Source organism: Wyeomyia smithii, chromosome 3, assembly GCF_029784165.1.
Source record: "Wyeomyia smithii strain HCP4-BCI-WySm-NY-G18 chromosome 3, ASM2978416v1, whole genome shotgun sequence".
Taxonomy (NCBI): Eukaryota; Metazoa; Arthropoda; class Insecta; order Diptera; family Culicidae; genus Wyeomyia; species Wyeomyia smithii.
The window spans coordinates 73,678,725-73,701,711 of record NC_073696.1 but is presented as its reverse complement, the minus strand read 5'-3'; the positions used below and the strand labels follow the sequence as shown (position 1 = coordinate 73,701,711).

General features: G+C 35.5%; 1 protein-coding gene across 2 annotated transcripts in view; it reads left to right on the top strand.

The window, feature by feature from the left end:
* LOC129731081 (protein dimmed) overlaps positions 1-22,987 on the top strand; it is a 118,593-nt gene that overhangs the window by 79,311 nt on the left and 16,295 nt on the right. For both annotated transcript variants that reach the window (XM_055690830.1, XM_055690829.1), the window contains exons 2-4: positions 9,845-10,257; positions 10,718-10,969; positions 11,642-12,273. In XM_055690830.1, the coding sequence (XP_055546805.1) occupies positions 10,036-10,257; positions 10,718-10,969; positions 11,642-12,235 (1,068 nt within the window). In that variant the 5' untranslated portion in view covers positions 9,845-10,035 and the 3' untranslated portion in view covers positions 12,236-12,273. The remainder of the gene's footprint in view (positions 1-9,844; positions 10,258-10,717; positions 10,970-11,641; positions 12,274-22,987) is intronic.

Below are 22,987 nucleotides of genomic sequence, written 5' to 3'. Positions count from 1 at the left end.
TACTTCAAGTGTTTTTGCACTTGACTCAATTCATCACATCACACTGCAAGTTGAAGTGAGTTAATTTGTTGTTTTTTCGAAGATTAACACTTTCCAATGAAATGATCTTGCGTTTGAAACAGGTTAATGGAAATCACCATCGTATTATAATGAATATCTCTTGTATTATCACCACTGTTTAAATCAATTGAATTACAGCTGCAATTCCAATTGACAAACGTCAAAACCATAAAGCGAAACAAAAATGTGACGATGGCGAACGGCGCAAGCAGCACATTAACCCAAAGATCAAAATTTTATTCGAGCGTAAGTTTCATTGAATCTTTTAAATTAAAATAACAATAAAACGACTTTTTACAGGCCCTGAAATCTATTGCATCGATACAGTGACAGGGATCATCTTGTTATTAAATTAAAAATCTAAAATAAAATAAAAAGGAGAAATCTAAAATAAAAAGAAGTCTCTTGAATTTATTGTGAATTTATATAACTATCCAACTGACCGACATTCCGTATCTCAAACATAAGTTCATCAACAAAGATTAACATAACAACAGAAAATAAAGTGATTTGCGGTTGAATCCATCGTTCTTTGCATTAATATATTTCGAAAGATTTTCATTCAACTCTGAAATGTAAAGCAAGTAGTGCGAATTCAACAGCAAATCACTTTATTGACGTGATTTTTATTAACAGTGTAAGAAAAATGGCGGCAAGTCGTTCACGTGAATGACAGCTGTATTGCCGAAACACGGCAACTAGTAAAATTCGTGCCGAGCATCAACAGTGTTTAACTATAAATTCGACAAAAAATAGAGACGGGATTCGTCAACCTTAATTTTTTTGGCGAAGTCTTGGCTAAATGATCTGACGACTTTCGGCAACCAGCATTTTTTGCTGAAATAGGGAAGATCTGCTTAATATAGACCACTTTCTTTAGTAGACCACCTGAACTTCTTACACCAAATGACACATTATAAATACATATACTAGTTTTGATTTATGCTTTCACAACTTCAATAATGTTCTTCATTAGAAATGTCGCAACAGACGTTTACTATAATATACTATAAACTACTATAAAAATATTGGAAAAAATTGTGGCCCAATTAAGGGTGGAAATAATACTGTTTTCCTTATTCCGGCATGCTTCTTTTCGACCAAAAACTATCATCGAAATAACGCCGCGAATCATAGTTACCATAAATTTGTTATGATCGTGTTATTGTATAAAATTGCTGCTTAAATGGGGAAAACGCCGGAAATTGGTGAAAAATATATTGAAGCAGCTGTTACTGAGTGTCTTCAAGCAATAAAAGTTGGTGTTTCGACTAGAGAATAAGCTTGCAGGCGCTCCAATGTTCCAGGATCCACCTTAATGTTCCGTGCAAGCAGCAAGTGGTCAGGAAAACCACAAAAAGGTAAACAAACTGCATTGACTGCCGCGGAAGAGGATTCAATTGTTGGCTGGATAACTCGGATGGCACGTAAAGGATTCCCTATTACGAAAGCACGGTTGCAGTCTACAGTTGATCCAGTTCCAGAACTCTCAGTGCGTGAGCCAGAGTTAGTTTCATCAGCGGCAGCTACGGTTAAAGAGATGTATTATTTAGACCTGGCCCAAATTAGGAAATTGTTGTGGTCCAAATAAGGAAACGGTGGTCCATTAAAGGAAACTGAAACGATGATTTATTTCTTCTATTATAAGAAAATAGAGGTATTATCTAGTTGTTTTTCATGCAGAAAAGATGATAAACATGTTACTTCATGTTTATACATAATGAAATACTTAATTCAGTTTAGATATTTACACTTTTTCTTGCAAAATTTGCAGCTACACTACTAAGTGGTCCATTAAAGGCAGTTCTACCGTATCGGCTGAATCCCAAGATACCGAGTGAACTCGGATGTTTTTCAGCCGAGCTCGAGATCCTGTTTTAAGTGTGTACATTCTGATTCGGAACTCAACCTTCACGTCCAACGTCAGTGTACAAAACAATTACGGGGCTAGCACTACGTTCCTACTGACGATCATGTGAAGACAATTTGTTATTGTATCGTTGAGTATCGCAGAGATTTCAAATAAGTTAATCTTACGTCGAAATAAGCCTAATTCAGTATTGTAGTGACATGTTGCTGACATTTTACGTGGATCAGACACCTACCAATCGTTTTCTTAGACCTTTTTTCTTAATATAAGACCTAATTTGACTACCACATTTAGATTTTAGAGGATTATTCAACGTTCTACATAGTTAATATTATGTTGCTTTGTGAAATTTTATATTAAAACCATGTCAAATTTGTTTTCGTAGAATCATCGTTTCGAGCTCAGTTTTTGTCCGATTTAAGATCTGTTTCAAAAAATAAATAGATAATTTGTTCCAAATATATTAGAATTGAAACGTATTTTTCTGAGTAGAATCCAAATTTGTGTTTCTTTCACCATCGTTCGGTAGTTTGATTGTGATCGTTTTGAACTCAACTTTTTTAAATCATAAAAGGAAGTGCTTGAAATAGCCATCAATCACATCTCAAGATAGGTCAAAATAATTTAAATCCCGGAGAAAAATAATTGTGTAATTATAACTTATCTATTCCAGTCGACATTGGCTGGCGAACCAATTTGACCAACAAACATTCATAGCATTGAAGGTGTAGCATAAAATCCCTCCCAGCTACCGACACTTTCACGGGACAGTTGATTAAACATAATTACCTTCACTGGGTACAGCCATCGCCGCGTTGTGTGATACGGATTCATTCATCATGACGGCTAATTTGCGGACAATCTTGTTCGCCACGCACTACAACAGGCACCTCATCATAATTTACAAATGGCTCATTTGTAGACAAGCGATGGACATTTTTCAACTCCTACTTTTGCACAGACAGCTCGTTTGGCTTTTCCATTTGTAACGTTCTGTCTTCTGTTCCCATCGAGTGCACAACAGCACACGTCACGATCAGAATAAATGCAGTGTGTAGCGGCATGTTTGAAAGTTCAACAGCAATCACAAAAGTGTCCCATGTAATGTCAGGTTGAACTAATGACACTCATGTAAACTCATTCACGAGAAAATAATAATAGATACGTCGGGTATTTTACGTGAAAAGAATTTGTTAGGTGAACATAACAAAACAGTTTATATAGAAAAAAAAACACTCCGGAATTGATCCTTTCGTAAATCCGACCACTATAAACCATCGACGGGGCACTGCAAACTTTCTATTCCCACACCAACGGGGGGAAATAATTGAAACATGATAAAATTACGCCACGGAGAGTCAAAGCGAGAAAAGTACAACCTTGAGTCGGTGAAATATAGCAACAACGCGAGAAAAGTGGAAAAATGAGTGCGAAATAAGAAGTAAAAATTGTTGCTGATGGCGACAAAATGATGCTTTATGCGCTCACACTGCTCGCCATGCATTACATTATGAGGCAAATATTAATTTACTCTCGGGATGTAACGCGAGATGATGTGATTTCCACGCTGCACTCTTGTATAGTGTTTGCCTGTGCGCCATCGTTTGTGTCCTTTGCCTTTTTCTCTGTTCAGTATTGCCGATGGTATTGGATGTGATCCGATAAATTGTACTTGGATGCTAAAGTGTGAGACATTAGTGGAGGAGTCGCATCAATTGCGCGCTGTGAGCCATTTCTCAGGAAGAAGCAATTCTCTCCAGAAAACTTGACACTTTTGCACTCGATCATAGAATTACGATTGCGTTAAGCAGCTCGCAAACCGAGGGGGCTTCAAACACGACACTGTGCTGTCAGCCATGCGAGAATTAATTGAAATCGTACACTTTAATTTGTGGTTAGTAAAATTATATTTTTGTATCAATTTGCTAAACACAAATTTGGCATATTACCTAATTTAATCAAAAATATATTTGAACTCTTGTAAATGGACTTAATAATCTCAAGCAAAACATTAGAAATTCAGCGAAGATTTTTACTTCCTATAGTAAAACTTAGTAATTTGAATCGCATAATTTTCACTTAAATAAAAGAAATGCCAGTAAAATAACAGCATTTGCTAAGCATGGTGTATCGACTCGACTCTGATGTTAGTGAGCGAGAGCAGACTTTACCACCCCCACCCGGTGGCATTAGAAACTGTTCTATAGATGTAAGCGAGATATTGGTAGCGCGGTTTCTGGCCGAAGGATCGGATCACTAGGGGTGAAGCAAACAATCGACAGACCAGCTTCGCTCCGCAGCCCAGCGAAGGGAGCATCGGACGGGTGGACTAAATTAGAAGAATATAATCTCAGCGGGATATGATTCAATTTATTTTCATCAAATTGTTTGTCCATCGGTCTGTTGTTGTTGTTGATTGACATCGTGTGGCACCAACTTCTCCGGTATAGCCAATATTGGCGGAATAAGACCGTGACATGTTTCCTTACAACTTCGCTGCCCCGCACGTCATCGACGTGCGTTCTGCTAGCCACGGAATAAATTTTTGATGTAATTAGATTCTCCGCGGAGCAGCTCACGTTAGTTCACGTGGCTGGGTGCTGTATTAATTGAATATATTTATCGACGGCCACGACGGGAATCGTAAAAAACATTCAATCAAGCTGTGAACGAACTTTGGTGTAAAAATTTGTGCGTGGTAGGATTAGATGTTTACTAGCAAGAATGACATATCATGAAGATTCCTTTCCTTGAATAGTTTCCACCTAATTATCGGATATTAAGGCTAGTCCACTTTGATTAGGGTAGAAGGACCGGTTTTGGCCATAGCACCAGTTTTGGCCATGATAGAATAAAATTGATAATTGTGAAGAAGTATCTTTAATTACTCCTATTTCAAAGTGAAGACCCCTAATATATCTGTTCCGTATAATATATCCGTTCTCTATTTGTTCAGATTATTTACAAACTTGTAACTTCGGTTGTATCTACCGAAACTAACGCTTCGGCCTTTAAATATAGTTGGTGAATAATACGAATAAGTTTCTATGTGAAAAGAAGCAAAGAGCGGAAACTTATTAATAAAGATAAACGACAGAAGAAAAATTAACGTAGATAAACGATGTGATGTCAGTGTTATTAAATATCCTACTCAATTTAAATAAAATTCTAGCTCGAAGTACTTTGCACTGCTAGCTATGTGTGAATATAATATTATTATTTAGTTTGATCAATAAATATACTGGCCTTTTAGTTAGTTAAATAACAAGGATATATTTACAATAAAATAATATATTTTTAATATATTTAATAAAATAATATATTTAGAAAATATATTTACATGGTAAAGTCAAATTATAAAATAAATTCGTGTGAATTCAACTTTTTCGCGGATTGGCTAAGATAGGTGCCCCGAGTGGCCAATTAAGAAATGCTGTGGCCAAAATAAGAGCCTAGATAAGTTTTCGGATGGAAAATATATAAACAAAATAACATAATTTTACTATTTAAACTCAATGTTAGTGTAAAATAAAGGCGAGTTCATCCGATTTCCACGCTGAACTGATTCAATTACATATTTTTCGAAGTAAGCAGACTAAATATCTCTCATTAATAACATACTATGTGCAAAACCGGTGCTTTTACCCTACAGGTGTTATAAATATTATCAAAACTGAGTACATCTTTCACTGTTGTTCAAGGAAATACAGGTTCTTTTTTATTATAATTTGTTTTTAATGATTAGAATACTTTCAAGATAAACTTACACACTGTTCCGAATCACAACAGTTTTGTTGCTCAATTTTTGAATATTTTTCTTTATTTTCCCATTCAGTGTTCCAAATTTTGACCATCGAATATATAATCAAGTTCTTGTTCATGCAATTAAACTATAACTGGGACAAAATGTGTTCTCAAAAAATTTTATATGAGTATTAATTTGTTTGCAGTAATTTTGTTGCATTTGCCGAATAAATTAAAGTTGTTTAGGGTCATAATTCCACTGTTAAGCTATGCATTTTTTAAATAATATTTAAAAACCTGCAAAGTATATTGGTTCGTTAATTTAAAAATATTTTTTTTAATTCTCACTTATTGTCCGTCGGTCTATTTCCGTCATTGTTGTTGTGCTTATCACCGACGCCCGGGGAGGCGACTTTACCCAGGACCTTACTTACGACCGTTGATTAACGAACCGGCGCACACTGGGGCATCCCCATACAAAAGCTTGGACAAAACCTAAGATATTTTTCCGGAATTTGATTAGGAATCGATAGTTTGGAGAAACTAGAATGGCAACAGACCAAGAGTCAAGCATAGGTTGTAAAGAATTCGCACGTTTTAGTACATTGGGAGGTAGGAGAAGTTGGGGTTTAACAGTTGATAAAATAAAAAAAAATATGTCGATCATTTCTATCACCCTGCAAAATGCAAGTGCTTCTAATTAATGATATTATGCATGAAATCTTTTCAATATGTGTTATAGTAAAGGAAAAAAAACTTAGATAGCTAAGTATATCCTACCATTTTTCACACAGATAAAAAACCCAATTTTTCGCTAATTTCAAACATTTGAAAAAGTGATTTTCCAGCGAGTACCATATCTATATTTTTTCGAATTTGAAGATTTAAGTCTCAGCTATTTAAAAAACCCAACTTTAGCTGCCGCTTTTTGCCGCTTCAAAAGTAATTTGATTTTTTGTACAGCATGTTTTCACGTATAAAGCATGCGTTTCGCGGCAACTTTCTATGACGACATCATATTTTCACAAATTCGTGAAGTGCACAGCCAAGAGTCCAGCAGAATTGACACCATGCAAGATGTATTAAACGGTATGTTGGTTACATCTGACGCCTTTTTGTCCAGTTTAAGAACAATCTTCAATTCAACTAATACCCGCTAAACAAAAAAAAGCTGTCGTGAAACTCCTCTACGTTGAAAATGATTTGGAAGACGATGAAAAAATGTTTCTGTCATCCAAATCATTTTTGTTATATATCATGAATCATGATCAATACGTTTAGAATGTGTATGTGTATGTGTATGTGTATGTGTATGTGTATGTGTATGTGTATGTGTATGTGTATGTGTATGTGTATGTGTATGTGTATGTGTATGTGTATGTGTATGTGTATGTGTATGTGTATGTGTATGTGTATGTGTATGTGTATGCGTGTGGAAAGAGTGGCTTAAGCAGTTTCATGCATAACGATAAACTCAAACAATTAAACGATCCTTAGAACTGATCTTAGGACACCAAATCGCTCAGACTTGAACTTGAGCAGCAAATGGTAAATCGTATACTGTTGATCAACTTCGCGTGATACTTGAGACCTCTAATGCATGAACCTAAAAAGCTATTGGTCTTACTTTTCGGAACAAGATAAGTATAAACTGATCTAGACCAAACATTGAAAATAGATCACAACCATTCGAACAACTTTGCCGTAGACACCAACATCCTATGACTTGATTTTAAGGAGTTATGGGGTTTTGTTTTGTGAATAATGAGAATGGTTATATCTCGTTAACGGTCAATCCTACAATTTTGATGTTTTCGACAACTTTATGTCAATTGATGATATGAGCAACTTTTCCTAAGAAACAAAAAGGCTAGCACCATTTATTCAGAAAATAGATGTCAACACCATCTGTAGGAAGGAAATTAAAGCTACCTGAATACATTTTTCATAAAGATATTTTTATGCTCAGCAACATTTCCAAAGACATGAACACTGTGGAAACAACCATTTAGCAGTTATGAGATTTTATCGCACCGGTCTGTTGGTGCCCCACTGTGCGGCGTCAACGGCTTTACTTCCTCATGCGATGTAAGGCGTGATCCCAGAGATTTTTCGCCTCAGAAAATCTCCCGGTGTCGGCTAGGATTGAATCTGGACCAGTTGAGTTGGTTGTGAGTGGATCACGTCACCCCACAACCAACGACACCTATGACGGCGTTGGGATTCGAACCCAGGCGTCGAGCGTGGTTGGCGGAGACCTTACCAACCACGCTAGGCCCCCGCCTAATTGAAAAAATATATATTGATTGCATAACCTATATTAATATTAATAAACTATATTAATATTAAGTTTCCAACTTAAGAATTCGCAGAAACTATCAGAAAGACTTAAACCACCGTAAACGTTACATCGATACGCTGTTAACGTGAATAAATAAAAAGATTTCGTGAAGAAACTCTTAGTTTAAATGAAAACTCAAAGTACAAGAAATGTAAAATCTTTCCAATTTGTTTTAGACTGCTATCGCATCGAAAAAATATGCTGAAATGTGCTATAACTTTGTCAAAAACGTGTGTTTTGTATGCCCAAATGCTTCTTTAGAACAACGTTTTCTTGTAAAATGCAACTAACAGAAGTTAAGTACAAAAAACTAACTTTCAAGTAACTCATAGAATATACGCTGTAACTCTATACCCAATGAAAATAGGAATTTTGTTTGTTCAGCAAAGTTTCATATTTTTGCACCTTCTAAAACTTTGCCAAATAAACCATTCCTCTATCTCTTAACACAAAAAAGTTAGTATTTTTGATATATGAAAACCTACTGTAACATATGCTCGCCGTACTCTAATATGGGTGGATTGGAACCTTAAGGAGTCTATAGTACTTCAGCTTAACTTCAAGGAAAAGTATTGACATCATGATTCCACATGCCCCTTTTTAACCTATACGTTCTTGAAGTTATTAAAAAAATAAGCTAATATAACTTTGTAAGGAAAAGTCCTGGAGATATATGACCTTTGGCAAAAATGTGTGTTTTATGTGCCCTAATAATACCTCCGAACAATACTTTCGTGTAAAATGCAACTAGCAAAAGTTAAGTACAACAAACTAACTTTTAAGTAAGTTTCATGTTATATACTTTATAACTTTGTACAGAATGAAGATAGGATTTTCATTCGTTCAACAAAGTTTCATATTTTTGAATCTTCTACAACTTTGCGTAATGAACTATTCTTCTATCTCTTAACACAAAAAAGTTTTTTTTTATTTTTAGTATAGTAAACTTTTCATACTTTTTGACAATTTGCGATTATGCGGGTCATTCACACAAACAATTGTTCCAAAGACTTTATTGAGGATAGAGTTGAAAGGCGCTATGGAATTAAGTTCCACTTTTTGCCTTATTGAACCACTGTGCACTAGTGTAACTAGGCATTTGTGGAACAAAGTCGCCTAGAAACACTAGCAAAAATACAAAAATAAATTAAATTTGACGAGAATTCGTTCTACCTGGCTTGCCTGTTTATTCATCGTTGTCATAGCTTACATTAGCAGCCATACATAAAGATAAATTCACTGCTCGTGATCATAATTTTTTATACAATTTCTACATCGTTGTGATATATTTGCGAACATTTTTCTACATTGATATGGGATTCGTAGTTTACTTAGAGATTTCGATCCTGTCCGGTTTACGGTTCCCCACAGTCGCGTTCAAGCCGAAGACACTGCTGATGCCCTAATCATTCTTCATAATTGCGTAAACATGCACTCTATCCAATCGCGACGACATTTTTCACCATCGCTTGGTCATACTAAAACACCCACCTGTTCGTTCTTAGAACAACATAGCCGAAGAAGAAAAAAAAGTAATCCAAACCGCAGCAAATGCCAACAGGCTCTGGCACTGTGTGTCCTTCTGACCGAGAATGAACAGGTAAAAAACAGCTCCGGTATTCTCGCGACCACTATAAATGGCACTCTGGCATGGGTGGCGGCAACGGCATAATCACGTCTTATCCCTTTCTATGATTCTCGACCCTGTCCCGGTAGTCTGCAAATTAATCTTGAAATAAAAATAGATTGTGGGGAAAATTGGTGCGGAAGTGTTTTATAATCTCCCATGGCGAGCGTAAGGTTCATTTCCGCTTTATCTCTTTTCGCAGGATTTGCAGCCGTGGATAATTCCGCCGCTAGAACCGAGAAAAGGTCAAGCCCAGGTATGACCATCGATATCGACGATACAATTGAGATTGGTCTCTGGTGAATGCTGTGAATCAAAGTGCGCCGATTTGTTCAACAAAACCGATCTGTTGCTGGAGCAAGTGTTTGCGGACTGTCCGAGAAGCGTAAAACAATGAGATCTGACCTGACGGATGACAAAAACGTTCTGCAAATCGCTGCAGCTGAAATTGCCGAATCGTCCGACACAAGTGGATTCTTCGAAATCACCAGCAATGGCTCTAATGGACACAGCGGTCACCGATCGGACGACTTGCTGCACGTACCGAACGAAGATTACCTGAACTACCCGAGAACAACTCTACGACCCAAACGATCCGCTAGGCGACTACAAACGGTAAGATCTTTAATTCCACTTGTAATGCGACATGCCCAATGACATACTAGTATACACTCAACATCAATCCATCTATCAATTTCATAATGTTTCCAACTGTTATACCAGTAGTTTCTTTCTTCCAAAAAACCAATCTACAAATGAATATATTTTTTTGGTTCTCATAAACAGTTCATCACAGTTCATTACTGGCAACAACTACGAATTTGTTCAATTCTTTATTCTATCATTTTATTTCGTGAGTTCAGTGCCATTTTATAACTTTATTGTATTTTGAAGAAGTCTTTGAGACTCAGAACGTATGAAACTTCATAAATGTATGAGTTTTTTTTCTAATATGTCGCAATATAATTACGACTTTGCGCTTCGCAAAATTTCACATCGCACACAACACGTATTGAATTAGTTCTAAAAAGCAACGACAGCGTTTACTTCAACAAATATGATTGTATTTCGCCAGGAGTCCGCCCTCGATCCGGACATGACGGATTCGAGCTCCCAGAGTGACGACACCAGCTGCGGCAGCGGTAGCCGTAATGGCAGTCGCGGTGGCAGCGGTAGCCGAAATGCATCCTCGCAACATCACCAGCAAACCGCAGCAGCCGCTCGACGCCGGAAAGGGGTTCTTAATGCGAAAGAACGCAATTTGCGGCGGCTCGAGTCTAACGAACGAGAACGTATGCGAATGCATAGCCTCAACGATGCATTCCAGGTAAGTCTGTGAATCACTGCGGGTGTATACAGAATCAGCAGAAAATTCAATGTTTGTTTTCCTGCAAACACACTAGGCATTATCTTTGTCGGAAAATATTAACAATACGAGCAGGGTTGTAAGTTTCGGATTAGCTGAGAATTGTGCTGAAATTGTTTTTCTACAATATTTTGATAAAAGAATAACGTTGCTGACACACCTACCAATAACATTAGTAGAAAAAGACGGTACTTTAAAAAAATGCAACAGAAAAAAACTATCACCAAAAATTCTTTGTAAGCGGGATACTTTTGAAACTCTCAGCGAAAATTTAACGACCTAACTTGATGGGTACGAATCCTGTGTAACATTTGCGCCATCGTTCTTACACACTTTCATCTAATATTTTTCAAATCATGGTCGTTTTGGGAGCACTGACTTACACATTTAGTTTACTGCGATACAGAAAAGAAAGATAGAAAAAATATCACTTGCCATGCTGTTATCAAACACAAAGTTTTAATGGCTATATCTAATTAATCGAATGGCAATATTGAATTTCAAGAATCATTGTGTTACGACAGTGCTGTATAATTTTCTGCATTCTTGATGACAGTAATTGATATCAACACAAATAATTAAGTAAGCGGTATTTGTTTTCCTTTCTCTGTGCATTCTTTTCCATTTGTCCAGTCGTTAAGAGAAGTCATACCACACGTCAAAAAGGAACGACGCCTGTCCAAGATAGAAACACTCACATTGGCCAAGAACTACATTACGGCTCTCACCGACGTTATTATTGTAATGCGAGGTGAAGGGGATGCTGCTGGTATTCCGACAAGTGGCACAGCAGCAGCAACAGCAGCAGAGATATCACAAACAGGGGCGTTAGCGCCCAGCACATTGCAGAACAATTGCATCGTGAAGGCGGAAGCTGATCCCGGACAGCATCATCATCATCTTCTCCTTCACCATCACATTCCTGATCAAATTTCGTCCAACATCATCGCGCTTGATGTACTGAACAACAGTGGTATCAATCAGCAAGGCCACCACCACCATCCACCGAGTCTCATCGAAAGTACTGATAACCGCCGTCATCATCATCATCACAATGGCAGCAGTGGCAACAACGATAGCCTCAGTATCGCCAATTTCAGCAACCATAACAACAATAACAACAACAACATCATCCACAACAATAATAACAGCAACAACAACAACAACAGTGCAAATAGTATAGACATTGAAAACAGTTTCTACGAGGATCCGTTTCAAATGATGTAAATCCTCCACACACTACATGCTGGTGAAAGGCATTAAAGGTGAGGCAATCAGTATATTTTTTTCTTCCTCTGCTAATAGGTGCATATGGTATTTTATGGTGCAATTTATAAAACAGGTTGGCTCAATTTCGAATTGCGTCTGAAATTGTAGCTCACACATATTTCATTTTTTTGGCATTTAATATTTCGCTATTTTTCAACAAATTTTATGGTATTATTTTAATTTAGTTGAACTAGGAATCTAACAATTCTTAAAAATAAACTGACTGATAACTGTCTGTCTGTGACACTTATATTATTTTAGAAACGAATTAAACTAATGAACATACAACAAACTCAATTAAAAACATTTATTTATTTTTTATTGCTTATTATTTTAGAATTGTAAAAAATTTTTACAAATGTTAAGTACTGCTGCGAACATAATGAAAACGGCGCTCACTTCAATTCCGAAGAAGCAAGAAAGAAGCGTAACGAACAATGCGTTTCTTGCTGCCATTCTCTAATAGCACTCGATTATTTTAATAAATGGCAAACAAGCTTCAAAATCTCCTCATTTTAAGTTTCTACAAAATAAGTTCTTAAAACTTGGTTTTACAAATGAGTTTGCTGTCTCAAGTCAACCCTAAATTTATCAACGTAATTATTATAACAATTTAACAGCTAGATTTTTAAGTTGTTCGATTTCATTTACAGCCCATGTTACTGTCTGTCGTTCCAGACAAACAAATAGACTTATATTGAATACTCTTGAAACCAGTTGAGACCATACCATATTCGAAAGATAGAATCCTCTCTATTCTCCATATAAGCAATACTTTACCTGTAGGTACTAGTGATTATTTTGTCATCCCTTTCTCTTTACTTTATACTACGAAATAAAAAAAAACGGAAAAACAACATCAGAAAAAACAACACCGAGAACTTATGTACCACTTTGGATATAAGTTTTTTCCTCGGTCAAAGTTTTCTCTCCCACACGTATTGCGAACCGATAAATGCAATGAAAACGAACAAATCGTTATAAAACCAATTGTAAAAAAACATGCAATTCATCAGGAATCTATGTTCTATGAGAAGCAATCCCTAAGTTTTATCTGTTATCGAAAAGTGGTAAATTGAAAGTCACTCTGGACTTTTGTTCGGATAAGGTTATCTAAATTCTATTTTCTTGGTCTCAGTTCGATGAAGCAGCGAGAATATTACTACAATCAGTTGCTATTTCGAGTGATTTTTGCGCGCCATGCAACTATGCAGTGTGATTTGACAAATCTAGATTAGTCTTTTAATTAAACTTTATTGCATTTTAATTTCATTCTAATCTTCATTTTAATTTTGTTTTGCATTTCACTAAATTATCTTTATAAAGTACTTTTTTTTATAAAAAGAGTTTTAAAACCTGAATCGAAAATAGTTAGGCAAACTGCTGCTTTTGATTTGATTTGATTTTTATTAGAGAGCCTTTAACCTGAGGGGTCATGCAGCTCTTTCAAACTGCTGCTGAATTGAATAAACTACAAAAAAAATTGAAATATAAATTTAACAAAATTGACGTCCACTAAATTAGATAAAAATGAAAACTAATCAAACATGAAATAAATATGAATTACTTCTTTCAAGTCTATATGAAAACGAAATTTTATTGAGAATTGCAAAAATGAAATCTAAAAAAAGAAGAAATTAAAATCCGATAGCTTAAGTATAGGCCGCTAATTCTGAAAGCCGAGCTGGTGTAGAACCACTTTGGTTTTCATTTACACTTCCTACGGAATATTTAAGATACTTATTCCCCTCCCCATTTAACTTTGTCTTTGTTTCCGGTATCAGTAGGATGTTGAAAGTAGTCTGTGGCTCAAAAAAGGATAAAGTCATGACGTCTGAGCAAAGTTCAAAAACCGATTAAAACTAACATTATTGGTTATCGACATATTGGAACATTGATTTTTCGAGTTGGGAAATTAGACAAACAAAACTAAATTTCTGCGAATATGTTGTATTTTTGCGAAATTAAAGGCGTACTTCTAAACGCCTTTGCTTTTCCGCACACAAGTTTACTAACAAACACTGCACCAACGTTCACGGTGCAAACCTCTACATTGCGTGTGGTTCAAAGCGAGTGTGGGCCTAACTTATCCATATGAGAAGCATTACATTGCACCACCCATCCAACAGACAGTCTGAACATCTATCGCAGTTTTTGCTTACCAAAGCTTGATTCATTCTAGGAAGCAGCCTCACAGTACTGTCCGTCAAGAATGTAAAGCTTCAGTGCGTCTTGAACTGTCCTACAGATCAGACGTTTTTTCGGTTGCTTGTGGACTGGTCTTTGACTGCCTATAGCTTCAAAGTTTGTGTTTTGTCAGTGTGTCTTTCAAAGACTACCTGAAAGTTATTTCCCATCAGTCTTTCTCAAGACTACCTACTTTTGAATTTAACATTTGTTTTAACTTTTTTCGTATCACCTGAAATGGCTGGACGGAAAAAGAAACCTCGCATCGCTGCGGGGAGGAAAAGAGAGGCATCTCTTTCTGACACTTCGAGTGTCTGTAGTGACAATCCTTTTGATATTTTGCTTGAGCATGAAGCTGGTGAAATGGAAGTTACCAATAATGAAACTATACAAAATATAAAATCTTTAAAAAAGGAGAAAGTTCCACCTATTGTGGTAACTATTTCTTCTGAATTTAATATATTCAAAAAGGAACTTTCAACGTTTGTTTCTGACGTTAAAGTTACCTATCAAATTGGCCGTAGAGGTGAATGTCGCTTATTAGCCGACTCAGTAAAGGGTCGTGATAAATATTCCGTCTTGTTCAGTATTTAACTGACAAGATGTACAAATTTTTTACATATGACACCAAGAACGCCAAGCCGTTCAAGGTTGTCTTGAAAGGTCTCACCAACGATCAAACCGTTGATGAGATCAAACTTACTTTAACAGGATTACTTGGCATAGCCCCTACCCAAGTAATTCTAATGAAACAAAAATCACGAGGCGAAAACAGTCAGAGAACTGGAATTTCCCTTGTTAATTATTTAATTCATTTTAACCGCAATGAGGTTAACAACTTAAAATTTTTTGAAAAAGCACATGCTTTGTATAATGTGCGTGTAAAGTGGGAAATTTATAGGAAGTATGGCGGAGGTGAAAAGCATATCACCCAATGCCGTACTTGCCAACGTTATGGCCATGGTTCCAAATTCTGTAACATGGACCAAAAATGTCTTAATTGTGGAGACTCTTCTCACAAAAAGGACACATGTCCTGTGAAAGAGAGTAGAAATTTTCGCTGTGCGAATTGTAACGGCAATAATATGTCAAATTTTTATCAATGCCCAGTCCGTTTAGCAATTGTTAAGGCAAGGCAAGGTAAACAAAATTCAATTCCCAATTAAAACCAACTTCAAAACAAAATTCTCCAAGCGTACCAGTGACGCATAGTTTACCTACTCCTTTGCATACCCGTTTAACTTATGCACAGGTTACAGGTAGTTCGAACATTATACCGCCTAGTGTTGGTAGTTCGAAAATGACCGTTAATATGGGTAAGCAAAACACGCTAGTAAATAATTGTACACCTATTACTCCAGCTAAAATTGCTGCCGAAAATATTTTTTCTAATGTCAACTGCCTGGGGCCTATTACGGCAGGTAAACTTTTTTTTTGCAACAGGCAATGTTCGATCTTATGAACGCCATGTTGCAGGCAAAATCAATGTTTGAAGCCATTCAAATAGGCACAAATTTTACTATTAAAATTGTTTCTAATTTAAAATTTAGCAATGATTTTAAATAAAACAATTAAAATATTAAATTGGAATGCTCGCTCATTGAAGGCCAATGGGAATGAGTTTTTTAATTTTTTAATAGTAAATAATGTGCATATTGCAATTATTACTGAAACATTTTTGAAACCTAACATAAAATTAAAATATAATCCCAATTACGTGGTTCATAGATATGATAGGATTCAGGGTTCCGGCGGTGGAGTTGCAATTGTTATTCATCGCCGAATCAAACATCGTGCTCTTCCCCATCTTGAGACGAAAGTTATTGAAACTTTGGGAATTGAAGTTCAAACTGAACTTGGGATTTTATTTATTGCCGCAGCATATTTACCATTTCAATGCACACGCGAGCTCAAAAATTATTTTAAAGGTGATTTACAAAAACTCACCAGAAATCGTTCGAAATTTTTCATAATCGGCGATTTTAACGCTAAACATCGTTCATGGAATAATTCTCAAAGTAATTCCAATGGCAAAATTTTATTCAATGATTGTTCTTCAGGATACTATTCTATTTTGTCTCCGAATAGTCCTACATGCTTTTCTTCTGTAAGAAACCCTTCAACAATTGATTTGGTGCTAACAGATCAAAGTCATGTATGTAGTGATTTGATCACACATGCTGATGATTTGATTCTGACCATCTTCCAATAACTTTTTCTTTATCACATGAATCAGTTTTAAACCCTATGAGCTCTGTTTTTAATTATAACAAGGCTAATTGGGAAAGATACAAAACTCATATTGAGAGAAATTTCAATAATGAGCTTGATTTGCAAAACGAAGTGAATATTGATTCCGCTTTGGAAGCATCAAAATGTGCAATTGTTGATGCCAGGAATTATTCTGTTCCAAAGGCTCAAGTGAAATTTGATTCATCAATAATTGACGAAAATCTTCAACTTCTAATTCGTTTGAAAAATGTCCGCAGACGTCAATATCAACGTTCTCGTGACCCTGTTTTTAAAACTATTTATAAAGATTTACAGAAAGAGATTAAACATAGATTTACTCTTCTGAGAAATCAAAATTTTGAGACTAAAGTTGAAAAATTGAAACCATATTCAAAACCATTTTGGAAGCTGTCGAAGATTCTTAAGAAACCTTCAAAGCCTATTCCAGTTTTAAAAGATGGTGAACGTTTTCTTGTATCCAATGAACAAAAGGCTCAAAGACTTGCTCAGCAGTTTGAGAGTGTTCATAACTCAAATTTGAATTTTGTGAGTCCAATTGAAAATGAAGTCACACGTAGGGTGGTTTACCGGTAAAACAAAAACCGGTAAAACCAGTAAAACCGATATTTTTTTCAATACCGAAATACCGGTATTAAAGAGGCGAAAAAACCGGTATTTTCGGTATTTTTCTTTAAATTCGAAAAAAATTGTCACAATATTCATAAGTAATTGTAAAGATAATGAATGCTACCTACTTAGGTAGGCTTTACAAATCACATGACGGTGTATATAATAAATACATTTAGACAAAAGCAACATTGAAAACTAATTTGTTCTCACCTATTCATCAATTTTATGTTCCCTTCTTGTTTGTTCTGCTTGTAATTAGACGATGAGTTTGTGTGTATTGATAATATGCCAAAAAACTTCATATCAATCAAACAGAACTTTTATTTTCTAATGGAACAGCTAATCTTTTTACACACTCACACATACAGAGACAACTCGTGGGTTTTGAACCTACCAGCTCAACTACAAATTCTGAAAATCATGGTTTGGGGCAGTAATCACAATCATGTCCGCGAAAAAACGCAAGTCATTATTCGTTTTTTTGTTTAGCGTCTCCGTACGCCACAGGTTACACCAAGTTATGGACAAATTGCTTTGGCATGAAGGTTTGATTGCGAAATTGCAAACCTTTAATTTTCCAATTTTCCTAATCAAAATTTTGAAAAATTATCTTACTGATCGAACTCTGCAGGTTGATTATCAGAATTCAAATTCTGATAGATTTCCTGTCAAAGCAGCTGTGCCTCAAGTTCAGTCTTGGGTCCAGTCCTGTACAACATATTCACTTCAGATCTTCCTGGTTTTCCTCCAGGATGCACAAAGTCATTGTTCTGCGATGACACAAGCATTTCCGTAAAAGGAAAAAGTCTTCGTGTCATATGCAGTCGATTGCAGAAAAGTTTAGATATTTTTTCTTCCTACTTGAAAAAGTGGAAAATCTCTCCCAATGCTTCTAAAACTCAAATGATAATTTTTTCCCATAAGACTAGGGCTTCTTTCGCGTTCACGTTGTCAAGATGAATGGGGTTATCTTAAGTTGGTCAGACAAGGTTTAGTACTTGGGACTAATTTACGATAAAAAACTTATTTTCAAAGAGCACATTGAGAGTATACAAGCCAAGTGCATTAAATATACGAGATGTTTATATTCTCTCATCAACAGGAATTCCAAACTTTGTTTAAAGAACAAATTTTTGATTTACGAACCAATTTTCAGACCAGCAATGCTTAATTTATGCTGTATCGACCTGGTCAAGTTGCAGTTCAACAAGAAAGAAAACGCGTCCTCCTTGGTTTGGGACACTCGAATTACATAGACTTACTGGTGTTTAACCATTAGAAGCTATGTCACATGAAATTTTTAACACTTTTCGATAAAAATCGTTGCAATCCTTAATTGCTACGATAAGCTCTCTTTATAGCCAATAGGTTAGAAATTAAGTTAGTTGTAAGTTTACTTCCCCTTTTCTGACAAGTAGGTTTAAATCCCTAAGAACGACAAGTCCTAATTGCGAAAGCAAACAAATCCTAACAATTAAAATTACAAGTTTCTAACAGTGTTGAGAAGTCACCATTTGTGATTGGACACACATACTCATTACTTACTAATATTTATCATAAATCCAGAATTTTTTACCTGCAGAAATAATTGAAACTAACTTGATCTCATTCAATCAATTATTAAAAATTTCAAAAATATGAAAGCACCTGGTGACGATGGAATCTTTAATATACTAATCAAACATCTCCCTGAGAGCACAATGGAATTTTTAGTGAAAATTTTCAATTGCTGCTTCAAAATTGCATATTTTCCCAAATTATGGAAAAATGCATTTTAAAACCGGATAAGAACCCAGCTGAAGTTTCAAGTTATCGACCAATCAGTTTGCTTTCTTCAATAAGTAAACTGTTTGAGAGAATTATTCTTAACAGAATGATGTCACACATCAACGAAAATTCAATTTTTGCAAATGAACAGTTTGGATTTCGCCATGGGCATTCCACAACTCATCAATTGCTCAGAGTTACTAATATGATACGAGCTAACAAATCTGAAGGTTATTCCACTGGAGCTGCTCTTTTAGACATAGAAAAAGCATTCGACAGTGTTTGGCATAAAGGTTTGATTGCGAAATTGCAAACTTTTAATTTTCCAATTTTCCTAATCAAAATTTTAAAAAATTATCTTACTGATCGAACTCTGCAGGTTGTCTATCAGAATTCAAAATCTGATAGATTTCCTGTCAGAGCAGGTGTACCTCAAGGTTCAGTCTTGGGTCCAGTCCTGTACAACATATTCACTTCAGATCTTTCTGATTTGCCTCCAGGATGCACAAAGTCATTGTTCTGCGATGACACAAGCATTTCCGTAAAAGGAAAAAGTCTTCGTGTCATATGCAGTCGATTGCAGAAAAGTTTAGATATTTTTTCTTCCTACTTGCAAAAGTGGAAAATCTCTCCCAATGCTTCTAAAACTCAAATGATAATTTTTCCGCATAAGCCTAGAGCTTTTTTCCTCAAGCCAAACAATAATCACGTTGTCAAGATGAATGGGGTTATTTTAAGTTGGTCCGACAAGGTTAAGTACTTAGGACTAATTTATGATAAAAAACTTATTTTCAAAGAGCACATTGAGAGTATACAAGCCAAGTGCATCAAATATACGAGATGTTTATATCCTCTCATTAACAGGAATTCTAAACTTTGTTTAAAGAACAAACTTTTGATTTACAAACAAATTTTTAGACCAGCAATGCTCTATGCTGTACCGATCTGGTCAAGTTGCTGTTCAACAAGGAAGAAAACGCTCCAAAGGATTCAGAATAAAATTCTGAAAATGATTTTGAAGCGTCCTCTTTGGTTTGGTACACTCGAATTACATAGACTTACTGGTGTTGAACCATTAGAAGCTATGTCAAATAAAATTATTAACAATTTTCGACAAAAATCGTTGCAATCCTCAATTGCTACGATAAGCTCTCTTTATAGCCAATAAGTTAGAAATTAAGTTAGTTGTAAGTTTACTTCCCCTTTTCTGACAAGTAGGTTTAAATCCCTACGAATGATTAGTCCTAATTGCGAAAGCAAACAAATCCTAACAATTAAAATTACAAATTTCTAACAGTGTTGAGAAGTCAACATTTGTGATTGGACACACATACTCATTATTTACTAATATTTATCATAAATACTTAAGCTACTAACAAATCCCCCCTTAAAAAAAAAAAGAATGTAAAGCTTCCTTACCTATGATTTTTTCACCATTCAGTTACCTTCGCTGTTATCAGTTCTATCTATACCTCGTCGAATATCCATCCGTCCGAAAGTCGGACAGCCCGGCTCATTAATCATGCTAATCATGTGAATAATAAATAACTCTTCTAGATTCTAGCTGGCGTTGCCACTCGCCATGTCAGAAAGACGGTGGGCGTAATTGCCTTGACGTTGTGCACTTTTCCGTCCGAAAACTAAGGTGAATTATCTGCGTGCCCAGTTTCGTTCGCCGAAAAAGTTGCTAATTTCTTAGAAAAGAATAATAATAATAATACCCGAGCCCGGGTACGGTGTCATCATGAATGGACTTAATGAATGAATGCAGGTTAATGAATGGTCCAGGTTACGAAGTGGGCCGCCGACGTGATTATACTTGGAAGCATCGAACTGTGGTGGAACATTTTAAATTTAAATTTCATGTTGAATTATTCCCCGAAACAGTTAACTATTGCCATGGAAAAAATATTTTATTTTAAGTCTCCAATGAACCAATGATAAAGGAAAGATAAAACCTTTTTTAATGTGAGTACCGTGAAATGGGGTGAAATTGATCAGTGGGGTGAAATTGATCACCTGAAAACTCGTGAGAAAAAATACTAATCAAAAGATATTGCTCTTACAACACTAGGCAATGTTAACGTGTCCTTAAACGCAACTTTAGCATGATTCACATACCTGTCAAAGTTGACCCTTGCATGCCCGGTGAAATTTTTCATATTTTCGAAAAATTCTTCTAACTCAGTCAAAACTCAATCAAATTTGATCAAACAAGTTTCCAAATATCAAAAAAAGTATTGAATTTATTTAAAGTAATCTTAATTACGTTAAATTTGGAGAAGTGAGTAAAGTTTAATAAAAGCTCAATAAATGTAATTTTCAACAATGATCATTCCATTCCAGTAAAGAAATAGTGATGAATTCGCAGGAAACCACAAAGATTTTAATTTCAGAGCTAGTTTTTTTTATTGACGCTGATTTGCTGTTTTTGATTCTTGCCTTTTTATACCTTATGAAACAGTTTTAAAATACACTTGTTCTGTGCTTAATTGTCATACGACAAATCATAACGTCTGCGTTACTTATTGTTACGCAGGGAGGAGGGGGAAGGAGTCATATCGAACGTTACCTATCGTTACATAGAGGAGGGAGGGGGTCTGAAATCTAGATTTTTAGCGTTACGGAACGTTCCTAAAGCTCGAGCGAAATTTTATACACCAATTATTGATAACAAACGATAACAAAAATCTTCTGCTATAATGGTAATTTAAAAAAAAAATACAAAAGAAAATCAAACATAGATTCACTCTTTTGCGAAACGAAAATTTCATGAGAAAAGTTAAACAACCAAAACCAAATTCCAAAGCTTTCAAAGGTTCATAAAAAATCTTTAAAGCCATTTTCAGTCCTCAAAGATTGAAAATGAAGTATGATCTGGAATTTCTTTTTGGAGAGGTACTCGAAAAGTGCTTGAATATAGTACGTTGAATCTATTATCAAGGACATCTACCAGGAGATGATGGCACTTTTCACATCCTCATCAAAAGATTTTCTGAAAGCTTTATAAATTTCTTGGAGAGAATTTTTATCAGATGCTTTGAATTAGCACACTTTCTAACAAAATGAGAAAATGCTCAAGCTACTCCACTTTTAAAGCCCGGAAAGAATCCAACTGGAGCATCAAATTATCGGCCAATTAGTTTACTCATATCTATGAGCAAACCTGTTTGAAAGAATATACACACTTAAGTATTGTCACCGAGTACGGTGAAATAAATTACCGAGATTCCAACAGCTGAGATCTCGGTAATACATCAGAACATCGAGATTCTGTAAAAGCAAAAATCGAAAACTTGTCTAACTTTAACGAGATTCTCGGTAATGTTTTGCCAAGATACTCGGAAATTTCAACTGTCAAATAATTACGAGAATTTCGTAAAATTTACTGAGATACGTATTTTGCGATTTTTTTTTGGATAACCCAGAATATTATCAAAACGATCAAATAGGTACACAAACTGTTTTATTAATTACTAATGGTCAACTGATTCAACTAAAAGCAGCATTGGGAAAACTGGAGAGTTGTATTGCTTCTAGGACATAAAGTAACATCTATCACTCTGCAACTTCCATCCTGCGTAGCGAGTTGATAACCTACAAAATTGAATGAAGAAAAAATTAACCGTTTTCTTCAAATATTCTTTGTAGCAAAAAACAAGATCTGAGAAAAAATAGTGTATACTAACTCAATATTTCAGTTCATCTGAACATTGCAGATTTCTCCATAATAATAATCAGCCGCAAAACCTGATACTTTTCTTTCTAAACCGAAACACTAAAAAACTGTTAGTGAAGCACTCGTTATTTTGACAGTTTAGTTTTTCGGAATCTCGGTAAGAGCTTTCTTTGTTCGACGAAATCACGGTTAAATTGTGTCATGGCTCCGAGATT